The 23699-nt window shown below is 47.4% G+C and overlaps 1 protein-coding gene across 1 annotated transcript in view; it reads left to right on the top strand.

The window, feature by feature from the left end:
- Positions 1 to 8927: 8927 nt before the first annotated feature.
- The window catches only part of syngap1 (synaptic Ras GTPase activating protein 1), a 136517-nt gene continuing 121745 nt past the window's right edge, over positions 8928 to 23699 (top strand). Inside the window, 1 exon segment of the mRNA XM_062969463.1 lies at positions 8928 to 9077. Within this exon segment, the coding sequence (XP_062825533.1) occupies positions 9008 to 9077 (70 nt within the window). The 5' untranslated portion in view covers positions 8928 to 9007.

The raw sequence follows: 23699 nt of genomic DNA on the forward strand, positions 1-23699 counted from the left end.
TTAATAATAATAATAATAATAATAATAATAATAATAATAATAGAAGACCTGGCTCTGGCTCACAAATGGGACCCTGAAGAAGGAGAGAGAAGGCCTGATCCTTGCAGCCCAGGAGCAAGACATCAGGACAAAGGCCATTAATAATAATAATAATAATAATAATAATAATAATAATAATAATAATAATAATAATAGAAGACCTGGCTCTGGCTCACGAATGGGACCCTGAAGAAGGAGACAGAAGGCCTGATCCTTGCAGCCCAGGAGCAAGACATCAGGACAAAGGCCATTAATAATAATAATAATAATAATAATAATAATAATAATAATAATAGAAGACCTGGCTCTGGCTCACAAATGGGACCCTGAAGAAGGAGAGAGAAGGCCTGATCCTTGCAGCCCAGGAGCAAGACATCAGGACAAAGGCCATTAATAATAATAATAATAATAATAATAATAATAATAATAATAATAATAGAAGACCTGATTCTGGCTCACGAATGGGACCCTGAAGAAGGAGACAGAAGGCCTGATCCTTGCAGCCCAGGAGCAAGACATCAGGACAAAGGCCATTAATAATAATAATAATAATAATAATAATAATAATAATAATAATAATAATAGAAGACCTGGCTCTGGCTCACGAATGGGACCCTGAAGAAGGAGACAGAAGGCCTGATCCTTGCGGCCCAGGAGCAAGACATCAGGACAAAGGCAATTAATAATAATAATAATAATAATAATAATAATAATAATAATAATAGAAGACCTGGCTCTGGCTCACGAATGGGACCCTGAAGAAGGAGACAGAAGGCCTGATCCTTGCAGCCCAGGAGCAAGACATCAGGACAAAGGCCATTAATAATAATAATAATAATAATAATAATAATAATAGAAGACCTGGCTGTGGCTCACGAATGGGACCCTGAAGAAGGAGACAGAAGGCCTGATCCTTGCAGCCCAGGAGCAAGACATCAGGACAAAGGCAATTAATAATAATAATAATAATAATAATAATAGAAGACCTGGCTCTGGCTCACGAATGGGACCCTGAAGAAGGAGACAGAAGGCCTGATCCTTGCAGCCCAGGAGCAAGACATCAGGACAAAGGCCATTAATAATAATAATAATAATAATAATAATAATAGAAGACCTGGCTGTGGCTCACGAATGGGACCCTGAGGAAGGAGAGAGAAGGCCTGATCCTTGCAGCCCAGGAGCAAGACATCAGGACAAAGGCCATTAATAATAATAATAATAATAATAATAATAATAATAATAATAATAATAGAAGACCTGGCTCTGGCTCACGAATGGGACCCTGAAGAAGGAGACAGAAGGCCTGATCCTTGCAGCCCAGGAGCAAGACATCAGGACAAAGGCCATTAATAATAATAATAATAATAATAATAATAATAATAATAATAGAAGACCTGGCTGTGGCTCACGAATGGGACCCTGAAGAAGGAGAGAGAAGGCCTGATCCTTGCAGCCCAGGAGCAAGACATCAGGACAAAGGCCATTAATAATAATAATAATAATAATAATAATAGAAGACCTGGCTCTGGCTCACGAATGGGACCCTGAAGAAGGAGAGAGAAGGCCTGATCCTTGCAGCCCAGGAGCAAGACATCAGGACAAAGGCCATTAATAATAATAATAATAATAATAATAATAATAATAATAATAATAGAAGACCTGGCTCTGGCTCACGAATGGGACCCTGAAGAAGGAGACAGAAGGCCTGATCCTTGCAGCCCAGGAGCAAGACATCAGGACAAAGGCCATTAATAATAATAATAATAATAATAATAATAATAATAATAATAATAGAAGACCTGGCTCTGGCTCACAAATGGGACCCTGAAGAAGGAGAGAGAAGGCCTGATCCTTGCAGCCCAGGAGCAAGACATCAGGACAAAGGCCATTAATAATAATAATAATAATAATAATAATAATAATAGAAGACCTGGCTCTGGCTCACGAATGGGACCCTGAAGAAGGAGAGAGAAGGCCTGATCCTTGCAGCCCAGGAGCAAGACATCAGGACAAAGGCCATTAATAATAATAATAATAATAATAATAATAATAATAATAATAGAAGACCTGGCTCTGGCTCACGAATGGGACCCTGAAGAAGGAGACAGAAGGCCTGATCCTTGCAGCCCAGGAGCAAGACATCAGGACAAAGGCCATTAATAATAATAATAATAATAATAATAATAATAATAATAATAATAGAAGACCTGGCTCTGGCTCACGAATGGGACCCTGAAGAAGGAGACAGAAGGCCTGATCCTTGCAGCCCAGGAGCAAGACATCAGAACAAAGGCCATTAATAATAATAATAATAATAATAATAATAATAATAATAATAATAATAGAAGACCTGGCTCTGGCTCACGAATGGGACCCTGAAGAAGGAGACAGAAGGCCTGATCCTTGCAGCCCAGGAGCAAGACATCAGGACAAAGGCCATTAATAATAATAATAATAATAATAATAATAATAATAATAATAATAGAAGACCTGGCTCTGGCTCACGAATGGGACCCTGAAGAAGGAGACAGAAGGCCTGATCCTTGCAGCCCAGGAGCAAGACATCAGGACAAAGGCCATTAATAATAATAATAATAATAATAATAATAATAATAATAATAATAGAAGACCTGGCTCTGGCTCACGAATGGGACCCTGAAGAAGGAGACAGAAGGCCTGATCCTTGCAGCCCAGGAGCAAGACATCAGGACAAAGGCCATTAATAATAATAATAATAATAATAATAATAATAATAATAATAATAGAAGACCTGGCTGTGGCTCACGAATGGGACCCTGAAGAAGGAGACAGAAGGCCTGATCCTTGCAGCCCAGGAGCAAGACATCAGAACAAAGGCCATTAATAATAATAATAATAATAATAATAATAATAATAATAATAGAAGACCTGGCTCTGGCTCACAAATGGGACCCTGAAGAAGGAGACAGAAGGCCTGATCCTTGCAGCCCAGGAGCAAGACATCAGGACAAAGGCAATTAATAATAATAATAATAATAATAATAATAATAATAATAATAGAAGACCTGGCTCTGGCTCACGAATGGGACCCTGAAGAAGGAGACAGAAGGCCTGATCCTTGCAGCCCAGGAGCAAGACATCAGAACAAAGGCCATTAATAATAATAATAATAATAATAATAATAATAATAATAATAATAGAAGACCTGGCTCTGGCTCACAAATGGGACCCTGAAGAAGGAGACAGAAGGCCTGATCCTTGCAGCCCAGGAGCAAGACATCAGGACAAAGGCAATTAATAATAATAATAATAATAATAATAATAATAATAATAATAATAATAGAAGACCTGGCTCTGGCTCACGAATGGGACCCTGAAGAAGGAGACAGAAGGCCTGATCCTTGCAGCCCAGGAGCAAGACATCAGGACAAAGGCCATTAATAATAATAATAATAATAATAATAATAATAGAAGACCTGGCTCTGGCTCACGAATGGGACCCTGAAGAAGGAGACAGAAGGCCTGATCCTCGCAGCCCAGGAGCAAGACATCAGGACAAAGGCAATTCAGGCCAAGATCGAAAAATCAGCTGATGACCCAAAATGCAGACTGTGCAAGGAAACCAACGAAACCATTGATCATATCCTCAGCTGCTGTAAGAAAATCGCACAGACAGACTACAAACAGAGGCACAACTCTGTGGCCCAAATGATTCATTGGAACTTATGCCTCAAGTCCCACCTCCCAGCAGCAAAGAACTGGTGGGATCACAAACCTGCAAAAGTCTTGGAAAATGAGCACGCAAAGATACTGTGGGACTTCCGAATCCAGACTGACAAAGTTCTGGAACACAACACACCAGACATCACAGTTGTGGAAAAGAACAAGGTTTGGATCATGGATGTTGCCATCCCAGGTGACAGTCGCATTGACGAAAAACAACAGGAAAAACTCAGCCGCTCTCAGGACCTCAAGATTGAACTTCAAAGACTCTGGCAGAAACCAGTACAGGTGGTCCCGGTGGTGATGGGCACACTGGGTGCCGTGCCAAAAGATCACAGCCGGCATTTGGAAACAATAGACATTGACAAAATTACGATCTGCCAACTGCAAAAGGCCACCCGACTGGGATCTGCACGCATCATCCGAAAATACATTACAAAGTCCTAGACACTTGGGAAGTGTTCGACTTGTGATTTTGTGATACGAAATCCAGCATGTCTATCTTGTTTGCTGTGTCATACAACACCGTTGTGTCAATAATAATAATAATAATAATAATAATAATAATAATAATAATAGGGATTCAGGGCGGCTTACAAAGCACACAATGGTGCCATACAACATCTATATATATTGTATAATAAAGGCCAGTGTTTTATGTGGGTATGTTTCTGGGTATGTATGTATGTGGCAGCTTTCTGATTGGCTCCCACTTTCACAAGCCACTGTGACCCCTACGAATGACAGACCTGCCTCAAAATTGGCACACTTAACCCCCATGATGCACTTTATGTCCTGGTGCGGTGTGGGGGAGGATGGACTATGGATGATGGGATTTGCAGTACTTTCAATTGCTTCAACTCCCACAGATCACTGAGACGCCCACCGGTGATGGAACTGGACCAAACTTGGCAGGCAGAACCCCCGTGACCCTCTTTACACCCTGGTGCAGTTTTCGGGAAGATGTACCATGGATTATGGGATTTGCAGTACCTTCACTCACTTCCGGAGACCACTGCAACAACAAGGAAGGACAGAACTGAACAAAACTTGGCACACATATCCCAAATGGCATACTTTACATGTTGCAGCAGTTTGGGGTTGAACAGAGCAAGGATTATGGGATTTGCAGTACCTTCACTCACTTCCGGAGACCACTGCAACAGCAAGGAAGGACAGAACTGAACAAAACTTGGCACACATATCCCAAATGGCATACTTTACATGTTGCAGCAGTTTGGGGTTGAACAGAGCAAGGATTATGGGATTTGCAGTACCTTCACTCACTTCCGGAGACCACTGCAACAGCAAGGAAGGACAGAACTGAACAAAACTTGGCACACATATCCCAAATGGCATACTTTACATGTTGCAGCAGTTTGGGGTTGAACAGAGCAAGGATTATGGGATTTGCAGTACCGTCACCCAATTCACCACTCACAGACCACTGCGATGCCCACGACTGAGGGAACTTGACCAAACTTGGCATACAAATGCAATGTGGCCCACTTTACACCGTGGTGTGGTGTGGAGGAGGATGGGCCATGGATGCTGGGATCTGCAGTACTTTAAAATGCTTTGTATCCCACAGACCACTGTTACTCTATCCAATGACACATCATGACCAAACTTTGCACACATAACTCTCATGACTCACTTTATGTCCTCCTGTGATTTGGGGGACAATGGACTAAGGATGATGGGATTTGCACTACCTTCATTCACTTCCTGAAACCACTGCAACCCACACCAATGACTGATCCAGACCAAACTTGGCATATAGAGCCCTGATGACCCAGTCTGCATCCTGGTGTGGTTTGGAAGAGTTTGGACCATGGATGATGGGACTTGCAGTATCTTAACTCACTTCCTGAGAGCCCTGCAACCCCCACCAATGTCTGGTCAAGACCAAACTTGGCACATAGAGCCCCCATGACCTACTCTACACTCTGGTGCTGGGTTTTTTTGGGGGGGGGTGGACCATGGATGATGGGACTTGCAGTTTACCCACACACACTGAACCCAGCTGACATTGGATCTAGACTACACTTGGAACACAGTCAAACATTGCCTTTCTCAAATGACCCGGGCATTGCTGGGTCCCCAAGCTAGTATAAAACACAATATATCAACATAAAAACCAATAACACATTAAAACCAGACATATAATTTATTTTATTTATTTATTTACAGTATTTATATTCCGTCCTTCCTTCTCATCCTGGACTCAGGGCAGATAACAATGTACATACATATATATATATATATATATATATATATATATATATATGACAAACATTCAATGGCATTAGACATACGACATATATAGACAGACACAGAGGCAATTTAACATTTTCCAGCTTCCGGCTTCATGAGGGTGTGCTTGATTCCAGCCACAGGGGGAGCTGCTGCTTCTCCATCCACTTGTGACATTGAGTCCTTAATGGAGTACTTCCTCATTCTTCTGCACGCTGTTGGAAGTTTTTATGGTGTCGTAAATTAGTTAAATTAGCCTCCACGCATAAAGCAGTACCTAAATTTCCTACTCTACAGATGCAACTGTCTTTCAGGTTGGTTAAGTCAACAGCGAGTTAGGCTATTAATTGTTGGGGGCTCAATCCGACCCGTGCTGGCTTCGAACTCATGACCTCTCGATCAGTAGCACAACCGTTATAAAATTAACAAGAGCAATAGAATTAATGAAGTATGGCAATAGACGCTAATTAAAAGATCCATACGATCAATTTAGCCTTCTGTGGCTGAAGGCAGTAACCTGGCTGCAACCTTAAACCTTATCAAAGGCCTGCAGAAGGAGCCACATTTTTAGCTCTTTCCGAAAGTGCTGCATTGTGGAAGGCCCTCTCTCTCCCTCGTTCCCACCAACTGCACTTGGGACGGAGGTGGGACTGAGAGGAGGGCCTCTCCGGCAGATCTCTGAGCCCACTCCAGTTCATAGGGGGAGAGGCGGTCTCGAAGATCAGTTGGACCCGAAGCGTATAGGGCTTTATAGGTGATAACCTACACTTTGAATTGGGAACGGAAACTTGTTGGAAGCCAGTGGAGCTCCTTCGATAGGGGCGTGGTATGCCGATCTTTGCACCAATTGCCATTTCTGGTCAGTCGCAAGGCCGAACAGGATATGGGGTTACAGCCTGTGCTGGATGGGGTCGCACTCCCCCTGAAGACACAGGTTCGCCTCCCCAGACAATCTTAGACTCCGGAATGGTTCATAAGGGGAGATACAATTGGAGAGGTAAGCTGGGCCAGAACCATTTAGGGCTTTATAGGCTAAAGCCAGCGCTTTGGACTGGGCTCGGTAGCAGACTGGCGGGCAGTGGAGCTGGCACAACAGGGGGGTTGTGTGCAGGGCCGTAGCCAGAAAAAAATTTCGGGAGAGGTTTTGAAAATTTCACGCGGGGGGGGGGGGGGGGTTTGAACCCCTAGCACATACCTCTCCCCGCTACAAACCTGTCAATATCTGCTTGAAATAGTGCCTGGAGGGACTCTTAATGTTTTGCATCTCATAGACTTAGCATGGGGATTTGGTTAACCAGTTAAAATTCATGAGTAAACCAGGTTTTTTTTTATAACCTGAAAAATTTCGGGGGGGGGGGGGTTGAACCCCTAAAACCACCCCCTCGCTACAGGCCTGGTTGTGTGCTCTCTGTATGCAGCTCCGGTGAGCAGTCTGGCTGCCTCCCGTTGGACCGGTTGCAGCTTCCAAACAGTCTTCAAAGGCAGCCCCACATAGAGCGTGTTGCAGTAATCTATTCAGGATGTAACCAGAGTGTGGACTACGGTGGCCAAGCTAGACTTCCTAAGGTACGGACGCAACTGGTCACAGGTTTTAATTGTGCAAAAGCTCCCCTGGCCACCGCTGAAACCTGGGGCTCCAGGCTCAGCGATGAGTCCAGGAGAAGAACTCCCAAGCTGCGAACCTGTGTCTTCGGGGGAGTGTGACCCCGTCCAACACAGGCTGTGACCCTATGCCCTGTTCGGCCTTGTGACTGACAGGAGGACCTCTGTCTTGTCTGGATTCAATTTGTTCGCCGTCATCCAGTCCGACACAGCGGCCAAGCGCCGGTGCAGGACCTGAACAGCCTCCTTAGTGACAGGTGGGAAGGAGGAATAGAACTGAACATCAATCTGCGTGCAGATGACACCGTCCTTCGAAACTCTGGATGTCGCTCCCACTGGCTTCATGTAGATGTTAAACAACACCGGGGGTTGTATTGAACCCTGTGGGACCCCACAGGACAAAGGTAGTGGGGCCAACCACACCTTCTGGACAGGGGGAGGGTGTCCCTGCTGGTTCTGCCGGACCTCTCAGCGGCCTTCGATACCGTAGACCACGGTCTCCTTCTGGGACGCCTTGCGGGAATGGGCCTCGGAGGGACTGTTTTGCAGTGGCTCCGGTCCTTCCCCAAAGGTCACTCTCCGTTCCCGGCGAGGTTCATCCACGGAGTCCCGTGTCCGGCCTGAAGCCAGACTATGGCGAGTCCAGATAATCCGTGTGTGCCAAGAACGCCTGGAGTTGCGAGGCCACAACTGAAGGGCCTGAGTCTGTGAGGAAGGGCGGGAGTTGGAGCCCAAGACCCCCGTGGGGAGGGCCAGGGTCTGCCCATGCCTGCTGCCCTGAAGGAAGGGGGGGGGGCGAGGAGGGGAAGGAGCAGGGCCTCCCGCCCACGGTCCCGCTGCCTCAGGGGCCCGAGGTGTGGTCCCGAGGGGTGCCGGGGTTGGGGAGGATCCAAGGGAGCCCCTCCCTCCCTCCCTCGGCCCCTCCTCCCTCCTCTTCCTCCCGGAGCGCATCCTCATCCTCATCCTCATCCTCATCCTCATCCTCCTCCTCTGCCTCGGCTGCTGCTGCTGTTGCCGCTGGAAGACGAGGCGGAGGGCGGAGGAGGAGGAGGAGGAGGAGGAGGGAGGAGAGGAGGAAGGCGCAGAAGCAGAAGATCCCGACAGGCAGGAGGAGCAGGAGGAGAAGAAGAGGAGGAGAGGAGGAGAGGAGGGAGAAGAGAAGAGGAGGAGGAGAAGAAGAGGTCGGTGCATCCTCCTCCTCCTCGGTCGCCTCCGCCGCTGCAGCTCCCCCCCCTCCCTCCCCCCCCCTCCCTCCCTGAGCCCTCCTCCTCCTCCTCCTCCTCCTCTCGCCTTCCTGCCTTCCTGTCTTCCTGCCTCGGGCGTCGTCCGCTGCCGGGCGGCGGAGGGAGGAAGGAAGGGAGGGAGGGAGGGAGGGAGGGAGGCGGGGGCTGGAGGCACCGCCACCATCATGTCCTATGCGCCCTTCCGGGGGTCCCGACGCCCCAGCGCCGCCGCCGTCGCCGCCGCCGCCGCCGCAGGTGAGTGGGGAGGGGGGGGAGGGGGAGGGGGAGGGGGAGGGGGGGCTTCGTGTATATATATATATATATATTGGGGGCCCATCCATCCTTCCATCCATCCCATCCCTCCATCCAAAGGATGCAGAGATGCAGGGGCTCACCTGTCTCTCGGCCTGCCTGGCTCCTCTCTTCCTTCTTGATGGGGAGGGGGCTTCCTCCATGGACCCCTCCTCCTCCTCCTCCTCTTCCCAATGATGTTGACCCCCCCCCCCCTCCATCCCTTCATCCCTCCATCCCTCCATCCAAAGGATACAGAGATGCAGAAAGGCTCACCTGTCTGCCTCTCTTCCTACCTTCCGGATGGGGAGGGGGCTTCATCCATGGACCCCTCCTCCTCCTCCTCCTCTTCCCAATAATGTTGACCCCCCCCCTCCATCCCTTCATCCCTCCATCCAAAGGATACAGAGATGCAGAGGCTCACCTGTCTCTCGGCCTGCCTTCCTTCCTCTCTTCCTTCCTGATGGGGAGGGGGCTTCATCCATGGACCCCTCCTCCTCCTCCTCTTCCCAATAATATTGCCCCCCCCCATCTCTCCATCCTTCCATCCCTCCATCCAAAGGATACAGAGATGCAGAGGCTCACCTGTCTGTCTCCCTTCCTCCCTTCTTTATGAGGAGGGGGCTTCCTCCATGGACCCCTCCTCCTCCTCTTCCCAATCATGGTGCCCCCCTCCTCCATCCCTCCATCCAAAGGATGCAGATTCAGAGGCTCACCTGTCTGTCTCCCTTCCTTCCTTCTTTATGGGGAGGGGGCTTCCTCCATGGACCCCTCCCCCTCTTTTTCCCAATCCTCATAATGTTGCCCCCCCTCCATCCTTCCTGCCAAGGGATGCAGAGGCTCACCTGTCTCTTTGCCTTCCTTCCTTCCTTCTTGATGGGGAGGGGGCTTCCTCTTCCCCATAATAATAATAATCATCATAATGGGACCCTCACCCCCCCCCCCAGCACCCTTCCCTTCTGCATGGGACGAGACCCCCCCTTCCGCCCCCAAATCCAGCCTCCATCCTGTTTGTCTAATGCAGGCCACAGGCCAGGTGGGGTGTCAACAGATCGTGTTTATTCCCCCCTCCCGAGTGGGATAAAGAAACAGATAAAGAAACAGATGTCAATCAACAATATGTGTTTCTCCCTCTCCCCCCCCCCCCCCCCCCCGTGTCCACCCACCCACACGAAGAAGACCCCCGACATGACACGTGTCTGCACCAAGGGCCTCTCTCTTTAGGCCCCACTTCTGATGATGGTGGGGAGGGGGACATAAAGAGGAGGTCTTCACACACACAGAGATATATATATATGTAAATATTGGGGGGGTGGTCTTCTTTCTCCCTTCCCCTTCTCCTTCCTCCCTCCATCCCTCCTCCTCCTCCGCTCAAGGGATGCAGAGATGCTCACCTGTCTCTTTGCCTCCCTTCCTCCCTTCTTTCCTTATGGGGAGGGGGCTTCCTCTATGGGCCCCTCCTCTTCCCAATAAGAATCATAATAATGGGAGCCCCCCTCCTCCCCATTCCGTCCATCCGTCCATCCCGAAGGCAGAATCACGCAGGAGACAGGCCGGGTGGGAGGTCAATACATCACTGTCTATTTCTGCCTCCCACCCACTCACACGAAGCCCCCCGACACGTGTCTGCGCCAAGAGCCTCTCTAGGCCCCACTTTGGAGGGACACCAATAATGATGATGATGATGATGATGATGATGATGAAGGCCTTCCTCTTCCCAATCATAACAACAGGAGCCCCACTGTCTCCCTTCTGCATTGATCCCAAAGACAGGAAAAGGGAGCTCTGATTGCAGGGGGTCTTATATATCTATATCTATATCTATCTATCTAGCTATCTATATATATATATAGAGGGCTCTTCTTTCTCCCTTCCTCTTCCTCTCTCCATCCCTCCTCCTCCTCCGCTCAATGGGCTGCCAAGGGATGCAGAGGCTCACCTGCCTCTTCGCCCACCTCTCTGCCTTCCTTCTTTGTGGGGAGGGGGCTTCCTCTTCCCAGTCATCCCTTCTGCATGGGTCCTGCCCATGGGGTGAGCCCCCTTTCCGCCCCGAAGACAGCAAAGGAAGGCTCCGGTCTCCATCCTGTTTGAATCCTGCAGGAGACCGGCCAGGCGGGATGTCAACAAAGCAGGTGTATTTCTGCCTCCCTTGGCCTCCCACCCACGCGAAGCCCCCTCCCCACACGTGTCTGCGTGGAGACCCTCTCTCTAGGCCCCACTCTGGAGGGGCACTAATAATAATAATAATAATAATAATAATAATAATAATAATAATAATAAAGTGATGCTGATGATGATAAGGCCTTCTTCCTTCACGGTTGTTGTACGTATTCCGGGCGGTGTGGCCATGTTCTAGAAGCATTCTCTCCTGACGTTTCGCCCACATCTGTGGCAGGCATCCTCAGAGGTTGTGAGGCATGGAGAAACTAGGCGAGGAAGGTTAATATATATCTGTGGAGAGTCTGTGACAAGAGTCCTTTGTCCTTATCAATAGTATATATATTTTTACCTTCCTTGCTTAGTTTCTCCATGCCTCAGAACCTCTGAGGATGCCTGCCATAGATGTGGGTGAAACGTCAGGAGAGAATACTTCTAGAACATGGCCAGACAGACCGAAAGACATACAACAAACCTGTGATCCCGGCCATGAAGGCCTTCGACAACACCTTCTTCCTTCCCTTGGAGATGGAGGAGGGGGCTCGGCAACCAGGGTCACCTGTCTCTTTGCCTTCCTTCCTTCCTTCCTTCCTTCCTTCCTTCCTTCCTTCCTTCCTTCCTTCCTTCCTTCTTCCCAATAATAATCATAATGAGAGCCCCCCCTCTCCCTTCTGCATTGGTCCCAGAGACAGCAAATGAAGTCTCCATCCTGTTTGAATAATGCAGGAGACAGGCCAGGTGGGACGTCAACAAACAATATGCATTTCTGCATATGAGTGAGGTAAAGATACAGATGTCAATCAATAATATTTATTTCTGCCTCCCACCCACATGAAGCCCCCCCGACATGTGTTTGCGCCGAGAGCCTCTTTCTAGGCCCCACTTTCAGAGGGGCACCAAACAATAATGATGATGATGATGATGATGATGAGGATGAGGATGAGGATGATGATGAGGATGATGATGATGATGATGAGGATGATGATGAGGGGGGCACCAACCAATAATAACGATGATGATGATGAGGATGAGGATGAGGATGATGATGGGGATGATTATGATGATGAGGATGATGATGAGGATGATGATGAGGGTGGGGTGGGGAACATAAAGGGTGTATGTGTGTGTGTGTATATATATATATATAAAAAGGGGTAATGAAATTTCGGCCTAGGACAAAACCACAAAACTACACATCCCAGAAACACTAAACTTGGCAGCACAACCCCTCATCCATGCCTCTACGTTCATACAACAAAAAGCTCCAGCTCCTCCAGAAAACGGCCAGCCTTTGAGACTGCAAGGCTATTCACTGCTATTCCATAAGGATTCCCATAAGCCACAGCAACGCGTGGCTGGGCAAAGCTAATATATATATAATATAATATTTTATATATATATATATATATATATATATATATATATATATATATATATGAGCCCCGGTGGCGAAGTGTGTTAAAGCGCTGAGCTGCTGAACTTGCAGATCGAAAGGTCCCAGGTTCAAATCCCGGGAGCGGAGTGAGCACCCACTGTTAGCCCCAGCTCCTGCCAACCTAGCAGTTTGAAAACATGCCAATGTGAGTAGATCAATAGGTATCGCTCCAGTGGGAAGGTAATGGCATTCCATACAGTCATGCCAGTGGTCACATGGCTTTGGAGGTGTCTACGGACAACGCCGGCTCTTTGGCTTAGAAATGGAGATGAGCACTGACCCCCAGAGTCAGACATGACTGGACTTACCGTTACCTTTTTATAGATATAGATATAGGTATATGAAAACACCTTTATGTTCCCCATCCCTCCTTCATCATCATCATCATCATCATCATCGTTATTATTGGTTGGTGCCCTTCTGAATATTTATTTCTGTGTGTTGTCAAAGGCCTTCGTGGCCAGAATCACTGGGTTGCTGTGAGCTTTCCAGGCTGCCTGGCCATGTCCCAGAAGCATTCTCTCCTACCGTTTCACCCACATCTGTGGCGGGCATCCTCAGAGGTTGTGAGGTGTGTTGGAAACTAGGATATATCTGTGGAATGATGTCCAGGGTGGGAGGAAGGAAGAAAGAAAGAGCTCTTGTCTGTTGGAGGCCATTGGCCACCTTGATTATTAGCATTGAATAGCTGCAAAGTCAGTCAGTGAGGGGATCTACATAGAAGTCTGTTGGAAACGAGGCAAGTGGGGTTTATATATCTCCCTGTGGAATAATGTCCTGGGTGGGAGGAAGAAAGAAAGAGCTCTTGTCTGGTGGAGACACTGAAGACTAACCCAACCAGAGAAGTCATCCATAGCAGAGCATCTGGACACAGAATATTATTATTGGAGAACATAGACATGCTGGACCACTCTCACAACCACCACGTCAGGCTCACACAGAGAAGACACTGAAATCCACAAGAAGCAGGTGGACAATCGCAACAGTATGGAGGAAACCATGAACATGAACACAATTAAAAAAAACTCTGGACAGTAAATAATGAACAACACTCAGAAGAGAGACAGGAAGCAATGAGCTCCCAACACTCAAAAGAAAGATAGAAAACGATGAGCTAACACCTCCCAACAAAGGATTCCCCTAGGAAGGAAGCAGCCAGGCTTTGATTCAACGCTAATCAAGGCGATTAATTGCAATCTAATGAAATTTCGGCCTAGGACAAAACAACAAAACGACACATCCCAGAAACACTAAACTTGGCCGCACAACCCCTCACCCATGCCTCTACGTTCATACAACAAAAAGCTCCAGCTACTCCAGAAAACGGCCAGGCTTTCAGACTGCAAGGCTATTCACTGCTATTCCATAAGGATTCCCATAAGCCACAGCAACGCGTGGCCGGGCACAGCTAGTAATAACAATAAATCTTTATTTATATCCCTGACGCTAAGTCCAGTCGTGTCCGAGGGCAAAACCTTGACCTTTTATACCTCTTATCCTATTATGCTTATATTATTGATGTACTCTCATTGTTGTTTATGTGATTTTAATATGTTGTAAGCCGCTTTGGGTCCCGTGGGGGAGAAAAGTGGGATATAAATAAAGATTTATTATTATTATTACTTGAAACACAAGATGAGTCCACAGCAGACACTCTGCTGGCTGTTGTATTGGATGGATCACATGTCGGACACTTCCCAAGTGTCTAGGACACTTATTATTATTGTATTATCATATATTATTATTATTATTATTATTATTATTATTATTATTATTATTATTAGTGTCTAGGACACTTATTATTTTTATTTTTATTATTAGTGTCTAGGACACTTATTATTATATTATATATTATATATTATTATTATTAGTGTCTAGGACACTTATTATTATGTTATATTTTATATAATATATTATTATTATTGTTATTAGTTTCTAGGACACTTATTATTATTATTATTATTATTATTATTATTATTATTATTATTATTGTGGAATGATGTCCAGGTTGGCAGAAAGAACGAACTCTCGTCTGTTGGAGGCAGGTGTGAATGTTGCAATGAATCACTTTGATTAGCACTGAATGGCCTTGCAGCTTCAAAGCCTGGCTGCTTCCTGCCGTAAATTAACAGCAACGCTCAGAAGGCAGGGGAATTCCAGTCAGGAAACAATCAGGGCCAGCTAACACCTCCTCCCAACAAAGGATTTCTCCCCCCACTGGCCACCTTGATTAGCACTGAATGGCCTTGCAGCTTCAAAGCCTGGCTGCTTCCTGCCGTAAATTAACAGCAACGCTCAGAAGACAGGGGAATTCCAGTCAGGAAACAATCAGGGCCAGCTAACGCGCTAGTATTTACAGATAATGCTTTTTTCTCCCACCCTGGACCTTCCACTTGCCTCATGCCTGCCACAGGTGTGGGTGAAACATCAGGATGCTTCTTTAGCATTCAGAATGCTTCTGTAGCGTGGCCATACAGGTGATTCCGGCCATGATAATGATGACGGTGATGATGGTGGAGGCCTTCTTCCTCCCCTTGGAGATGGAGGAGGGGGCTCGGAAGCGGAGCCCAGGTTTATTTTGGGATGCCCCCCCCCCCCCAAAAAAAGCCCTCCCTCCCTCCCTGCCGCCCCCTCCCTCTGCTTCTTTGCTTCGAGGCCTGCTGGCTCTTCCCGCGGAAAAGGGAGGGGGCGGTAAGGTTGCTAGGCAACGGGCCTGGTCCTGCTTCTTCTTCTTCTCCTTCTTCTTCTTTGGATGGATGGATGGGAAGCAGGAGGAGGAGGATGAGGAGGAGGAGGATGAGGAGGAGGAGGAGGAGGAGGAGGGGGCTGCAAGAGGAGAAGAAGGGCCAGACCCCTTGCTCCTTACTCTCGATGGGGAGGGAGGAGGAGGAGGAGAACCTGGTCCATTCATGGAGACCACGTATGGTCCAACTTCAGGTCTTCATTCCAGGTGTTTTGGACTCCTACTCCCACCCTTCCTCACAGCCTCAGGCCCCTTCCTGGGCCTGAGGCTGTGAGGAAGGGTGGGAGTTGGAGTCCAAAACATCTGGAGTGAAGACCCGAAGTTCACCCATGCCTGGTGTAGACCCTTCCTGGCCTCCGGAAACCTCCTCACCCTCCTCATGGTGGGCTATACCAGTATCATCACTATTCTTCCCTCCTTTTGTGGGACCCTCCCCACCAAAGAAGGCCCTTTGAAGCCCACTCCATACAAACAACAAAAATGCAAACAGTGAAATAAAATTACACACAAACAACACTAATAAAATTAACAGTTAAAATATATAGATAGAGATGGAGCTGTAGATGCAATGTCAGAAATAGGTGTAGGGGGAGATAGACTCAGGCCTCCTTCCGCACAGCTATATAAAATCCACATTGAACTGGATTATATGGTGATGTGGACTCAGATAACCCTGTCCAAAGCAGATATTGTGGATGATCAGCCTTGGTATCCTGGGCTGTGTGGAAGGACACTTAGCGAGAGATATAGAGATCTGCATGTATATGTATGTGTGATATATATATATATATATATATATATATATATATATATATATATATATATGGATAGGTGTGCAGAGTGGTATAAGATGTATATAGATCAGGCATGGGCTGTTAGGAATTGTGGGAGTTGAAGTCCAAAACACCTGGAGGGAGGGCCCAAGTTGACCCATGCCTGATCTAGCTAGATATAGATATATAGAATGCTGTATAGATATATCTATATATATATATAATGGTAATGGAATCCCGGTGCCTACTCTCACCACTTTGACAGTACACAAACAACCAAATACATACTAAACATAAAGACAACCATACAACAGACATTCAATACCACCACTAACTCAAATTTCTCACCAACACTACAAGACAATGCCACAGCAACGCGTGGCCGGGCACAGCTAGTTGTAAATAAAGATAAGGAGCCGCTGAATAGTAGAGTCCAGTGTCTTTACCACATTGTGCCTTCAGGTAGAACTTGCAAGGCTGAAGCAGCTGAGATGAGGAAGGTGGTTCTTGTCAGGGGATGATGGGGTGCAGAGTGGATTCCAAAATTCATCATCCCGGTCTCACCTCCTTCTCCAGACTGTATTCCCATGCGGAGAATCAGCACTGGTCAAGAAACACTCCAGCAGGCGAAGGGTTCAGTTGAAATCCAACTGTTGTCAAACTTTATTTACAAATCTATTTAAAGGAAGAAGGGCTGACAGTTCTATCTCAGCCCTTCTTCCTGACAGAGCCAATGCCCCATGGACCTCTGAGGGGCTCGGAAAGGGGAAGGGGCACGGGAGCCCCTCGCTTGGGCCACAGGGAGGCCCCATGGAAGAGCCAGAGCTGGACAAATGGATGGTGTGGATGAAAGTGGACGGGGAGGGGCACCTGTCATAGTCATCATCATCATTGTCATCATCATCTTCCCCCAATTTGCATTCACCCATTGCTTCCAGTGACTCTCCGTTCGGCCTTGGTGGCCCAATGGGGAGACCTTGGGACAGTCACGCTCTCTCTGCCTCAGAACCAACCCTGACCCAGGTGGGGTCACCATAGATCAGAGGAGGGAACAGGAGGTTCCCAAAGGCCATCTAGTCTGACTTCTCCTCCTCCTCCTTCCCCTTCTCCCTCCTCTACCTCTACTTTCTTCTTTTTCTGGAAGACGTCACCATGGAATCCCTGGTTCCAACCTCTGCTTAAAGACCTTCAAAGGAAGACAGTTTCCTCCCTCCCCAAACAAAAGATGTTGCTATGGGCGGGAAGTGCATCCTAGAAGGAAAGAAATACCATAGTGATGGACGGGTAGATAGATTATATACTGATAGATACCATATATACTTGAATATAAGCCTAGTTTTTCAGAAGGAAAGAATTACTGTAGTGATGGACGGGTAGATAGATAGATAGATACCGTATACACTCGAGTATAAGCCTAGTTTTCAGCCCTTTTTTAGGGCTGAAAAAGCTCCCCTCGGCTTATACTCAATTCAGGAGGGCTTATACTCAAGTATCTAGGCAATCAGAGTTGGACAGTCTTATCTTATTAAACTCTTATTATTATCTTAAATTACAGTTTTATATAAATATTCAAAAACATTTAACCTACTGATGCCTCAATTAATGTGATTTTATTGGTATCTATTTTTATTTTTGAAATTGACCAGTAGTTGTTGCTGAATTTCCCACCCTCATCTTATACTCGAGTCAATACATTTTCCCAGTTTTTGTGGTAAAAATTAGGTGCCTCAGCTTATATTTGGGTCAGCTTATACCTGAGTATATATGGTAGGTAGGTAGGTAGGTAGGTAGGTAGGTAGATAGATATTCCACTGTCCTTACAGTCAAGAAATGCTTCCATGTCTTTTGGTAGAATCTCTTTAGTGTTGTTGAAGGCTTTCATGGATAGGGTCACTGGGTTGCTGTGAGTTTTCCGGGCTTCTTTGGCCATGTTCCAGAAGCATTCTCTCCTGACGTTTTGCCGACATCTATGGCAGGCATCTTCAGAGGTTGTGAGGTCTGTTGGAAATGAAGCAAGTGGGGTTTATACATCTGTGGAATGATGTCCAGGGCAGGAGAAAGAGCTCCTATAACTGCAAGGCCATTCAATGCTAATCAAGGTGGCCAATGGCAACATTGACACTGGCCTCCAACAGACCAGAGTCCTTTCTTTCTCCCACCCTGGACATCGTTCATTCCACAGGGATATATATATATATATATATGTATATATAAGCCCCACTTGCCTAGTTTCCAACAGACCTCTGAGGATACCTGCCATAGATGCGGCAAAATGTTAGGAGAGAATGCTTCTGGAATATGGCTAGGCAGCCCAGAAAACTCACAGCAACCCAGAATCTGTTTTGGTAGAAACCTCTGTTTCAAGCAGATGAGATTGAGTCTCCTTCATCGGGAATCCCCAATTCCTCCCAAACCCAAAAACAAAGATATCCATACCTCACAACCTCTGAGGATGCCTGCCATAGATGTGGGCGAAACGTCAGGAGAGAATACGTCTGGAACATGGCCACACAGCCCGAAAGACATACAACAACCCTGTGATCCCGGCCATGAAAGCCTTCGACAACACAAAGATATCTTTGTGCACAAATGCAGTATCATCTGCAAACATATTTATTTATCTTGTGCATAACATTCCCCTCAGGCCAGGTATATAAGGTCTCCATGAAACACAGTTAATTTCATGTTTAGGCTTGCATCCCATGTATTTAAGTATTATGCAAAGACAGGGATTCCAAAATTTGCAAAAAAAAAAGAGAAAATACCAAAATACGGAACACTTCCGATCTCAAGCATTTTGAATACAGGATGTTCCACTGATAATAAAAATAATAATGTAGGAGATGTGGGAGATCAGGTGGGATGTAAATAAATAAATAATAATAATATTTATTTATTTACTTACTTACTTACTTACAGTATTTATATTCCTCCCTTTCTTCTCACCCCAAAGGGGACTCAGGGCGGATCATAGAACATACGTATGTGGCAAACATTCAATGTCATTTATACACGGATGAGACAGACAATTGTACATAGAAGGAGGTCTATATAGGTTTTTCCCATCTTCGGCATCTCGGAGGCTTGTGCTCGGTTTCGGCCACTGGGACCCATTTCGCCTCCCTGCTGAAGAGCTTTGTTTGTAAACTTCCTCCTTTTTGGTCGAAGGAGGCATTTTTCTTTTCAGACATTTTTCCTTATGGGTGCTTTAGAGTACCTCCCCCTCTTTTAAGTGGTACCTATTTGTGTACTCACATTTTTGCTTTCCAACCGCTAGGTTGGCAGAAGCTGGGCTAAAGGCCAGGAGCTGACCCTGACCCGGGCTTTGAACTGCCAACCTTGAATTGACAAGATATACTGCAGCTGGCCAGTATTTTTCTGGCCTTTTTCCTTAAGGGTGCTTTAGAGTATCTCCCTCATTTTTAAGTGGTACCTATTTATCTACTCACATTCTTGCTTTCGAACCGCTAGGTTGACGGAAGCTGGGCTAAAGGCCAGGAGCTCACCCTGACCCGGGCTTCGAACTGTCAACCTTGGATTGACAAGATATACTGCTGTGCTAAAGCCCGGGTTTACTATTTAGAGGGACTCAAGGGGGCTAACAAAAAACATGACAACAATAATAATAATAATGATGATGATTGGGAAGTGTCCGATGTGTGATCCAATACAACAGCCAGGAGAGTGTCTGCTGTGGACTCATATTGTTGTGTTTCAAATAATAATGATGCAGGAGATCACGTGGAATATCAGTAATATTTATTTGTATTATTTTATTTATTCGCTTTTTATAGCGGCTCAAGGTGGCCAATAGCGGTTGAGGGGGGAAAGGAAGGGGGTGGAGGCTGTGAGAAATGGTGGGAGTTGCGGGTCCAAAACCCTTGGAGGGCCTGTAGCCTGTAATGTGTAGTATGTAGTTTGCCACGGATGTGTTCATGCTAGGGGTGTCAGGGAAACATAGGCAAATGCGTTGCAGAGGTGGTCCTGGGGGGGCTGTGCACATAGAGTCATAGGAGCCTGGAGTTGGGAGGGACCCCAAAGGCCATCTAGTCCAACCCTCTCATGCCAGGCAGGAAGACCCAACAGATGGCCATAGGGACAGACAGGCAGAAGATGAGAATCATAGAATCCTGTATTTGGGAGGGACCCCAAAGGCCATCCAATCCAACCCTCAGGAAGACCCAGTCCAAGCCCCCCAACAGATGGCCACCCAGACTCCCCAGAATCCTAGAGAATCAATGTGCTCTCCTGACACATGACTGAGGAGGACAAAGGGTTGTGTCATTGCTAGGTGTGACTTGCATCATTCCCAAGTTGCCGTTGAGGGTCCCACTCTTCACACAAGGGACGTGTAGTACGGTCAGAACACAATGCTGCCAGTAGGCAAGGGTGCTCGATGTCACCCCAATCTACTACCTTGGCATCCAAGAGTCTTAGGCCTCATTTATAATCCACATTATCTGCTTTGAACTGGATTACATGGCAGCGTAGACTCATATAATCCAGTTCAAAGCAGATGTAGAAGGAGCCCTAGTGGGTCACAAGGGGAACATGGACCAACAGTGGGAGGTGGAAGCTGCAAAGGCCAATGCGATTCTAGGTGGCATCAAGAGGAGTGCAGTGTTGAGATTGAGGGAAGTCCAAGTCCCAATGTCTTCTGCTCTTCAACAAGAACAATGGCCCTGGACTCTGCTCTGGGCAAAGCAGCTCAAGGTATAGAATCCTAGAATCGTAGGGTTGGAAGAGACCTGGTAGGCCCTCCAGTCCAACCCCACTCTGCCAAGAAGCAGGAAAATCAAATTCAAAGCCCCACCAACAGATGGCCACCCAGCGCCAACTTCAAACCTCCAGAACACTCTGAGGCAGAGCGTTCCACTGCTGAACAGCTCTCTCTCACAGTCAGGAAGTTCTTCCTATGTTCAGGTGGAATCTCCTTTCTTTCCAGAAGTTTGAAACCCTTGTTCCATTGCGTCCAGTCTCCAGGGCAGCAGAAAGGAAGCCTGCTTGCTCGTCCCTAGGACTTCCCTTCTCATATTGATCCATGGTCCTCATCGTGCCTCCTCTCAGCCTTCCCTTCTGCAGGCTAAACATGCCCAGCTCTTTCAGCCGCTCCTCATAGGGCTTGTTCTCCAGACCCTTCATCATTTTAGTCACCCTCCTCTGGACACATTCCAGTTCAGAGTCAACCTTCAATTGAGGTGCCCAGAACTGGACACAGTGGGATTCCAGGCGTAGTCCGATGAAGAGAGGGGGAGCATGACTTCCCTGGATTTAGACACTCTACTCCACTCCAGGGGTCCTCAAACTTTTTAAGTGGAGGGTCAGTTCACGGTCCCTCAGACTGTTGGGGGGCCAGACTATGATAAAATAGTCCAAAATTAGGATTGTTGCTGTTGTGTGCCTTCAAGTTGTTTCAGACGTAGGTCAACCTTCAGTCTAACGTTTAGGACAGGGACAAGCTAAAGGAACTTGGAGGGCCGCATCCAGCCCATGGGCCTTAGTTTGGGGACCTCTGCTCCACACCACATGGGTATGGAGGTGGTCTAGAGAAGGTCCACCAAAAGGGTCCAAGGCCTGGAAGCTATGAGTCTCTATGAGGAGCGTCTTTGGGAGGGGGAGATGTTTACGTTGGAGAAGAGGAGGCTCTGAGAGCCATGTGTACATATTGGGAAGGAGGTCCTATTGAGGAGAAGGAAGGAGCAAGGCTTCCTTTCTGTTGCTCCAGAGACTGAGACTCAATGGAGCCATGGATTCAAATGACAGGGGAAGAAATTCCATCTAAACGTTAGGAAGAACTTCCTGGTGGAAAGAAAAGCCATTCGGCAGCGGAATCCACTTCTTCCTGGGAGTCTACTAGGGTCTCCTTCCTTCTCTGGAAGCCTTTGAGTAGAGGTTGGAGGGCCATCTGTTGGGAGGGCTTTGTGCTTTTCCTGCCTGGCACAAAAATGAGGCTCGACTGGATGGCCTTTAGGAGTCCTTCCTGACTCCAGGTGTTGTTGATTCTACAGCTTTAGACCTGCTAATGTCTATGAAGCTGGATGGCCATCTGTTGGGAGGGATTGGATTGTGCTTTTCTTGCATAACGGAAGAAATGGGATTGGATTGGACAGCCCTTGGGGTCCCTTCTGATTGTGTGGTGGAGTCTCCTTCCTTCTCTGGAGGCTTTCAATGAGAGGTTGGATGGCCACCTGTCAGGAGGAATTGATTGTGCCTTCATGTCAGGGACTGGCTGGCCATCTGCCGGGAAGGCTTTGGTTGCGCCTCCCTTTAGGCTTTAACTGGGTGTCCCTTGCGGTCTCTTCCAACGCCGTGGTTCCATGCTCCTGTGGATGATGGGCCTGGGATGGATGCCCTTGGAGGCAGGATCCACCGCAGATGCCGAGAGTCAGGCAATGAAGTCACTTCTCAAAATATGGGAAGGAAGGAAGGAAGGAAGGAAGGAAGGAAGGAAGGAAGGAAGGAAGGAAGGAAGGAAGGAAAGAAGGAAGGAAGGAAGGAAGGAAGGAAGGAAGGAAGGAAGGAAGGAAGGAAGGAAGGAAAGAAAGAAGGAAGGAAGGAAGGAAGGAAGGAAGGAAGGAAGGAAGGAAGGAAGGGAGCGACGGCAGGCAGGCAGGCAGGCAGGCAGGCATGGGCGCTTATATAACCAGCTCACACTTTCGAGTCACATTTTCCTTCTTTTGCAGAAAAGGGAAGAAAGCCCCACCTTTGAATGGCGCCTGGAGGCATCTCAGGGGAGGAACCGGAGGAGAGATCCTCTCCCCATTGAAGGAAGGGGCCGGGAGGGGCGCACTCGGGGATTTGGGGGAGCAGATCAGCCCCGGAGACTGGGAGACGGGCCTTCATAGGACCCCCCTCTCCCCTTCATGGCTCTTAATACTCTTCCATTGCAAAATATGAGTTCGGTGGAGGCTCCTTCCTTCTCTGGAGGCTTCCAAGCCGAGGCTGGGTGGCCATCTGTTGGGAGGGGTTCATTAGTGCCCTCCTTTCTGACCAAAGGAAGTTGGACTGGATGGACCTTGGGCGTTCTTTCCCATTTTAATGAAATATAGACAGCATAACGGCGCTCCATGCAGTCATGCCAGTCACATGACCTGGAGGTGTCTATGGACAACGCCGGCTCTTCGGCTTAGAAATGGAGATGAGAACCAACCCCCAGAGTCGGTCACGACTGGAAACGTTTACCTTTACCTAAAGACAGCATGGGAGTCTGATAGGTTGTCCTTCTCTGGCCCCTTTAAGCAGAGGGTGGGTGGTCATCTGTTGGGAGGGATTCGATGGTGCCCTTCATTATGGTTGAAGGAGGTTGGACTGGGTGGACCTTGGGTGTTCTTTCCCATTTTAATGAAATATGGACTGCATGGGAGTCCAATGGGCGTCCTTCTCTGAAGGTTTTAAGCGGAAGCTGGGTGGCCATCTGTCAAGAGGACTTGGATGGTGTCTTTCTTTATGGCCGAAGGAGGTTGGACTGAATGGACCTT

The sequence above is a fragment of the Anolis carolinensis genome, chromosome 2 (genome assembly GCF_035594765.1).
Source record: "Anolis carolinensis isolate JA03-04 chromosome 2, rAnoCar3.1.pri, whole genome shotgun sequence".
Classification (NCBI taxonomy): Eukaryota; Metazoa; Chordata; class Lepidosauria; order Squamata; family Dactyloidae; genus Anolis; species Anolis carolinensis.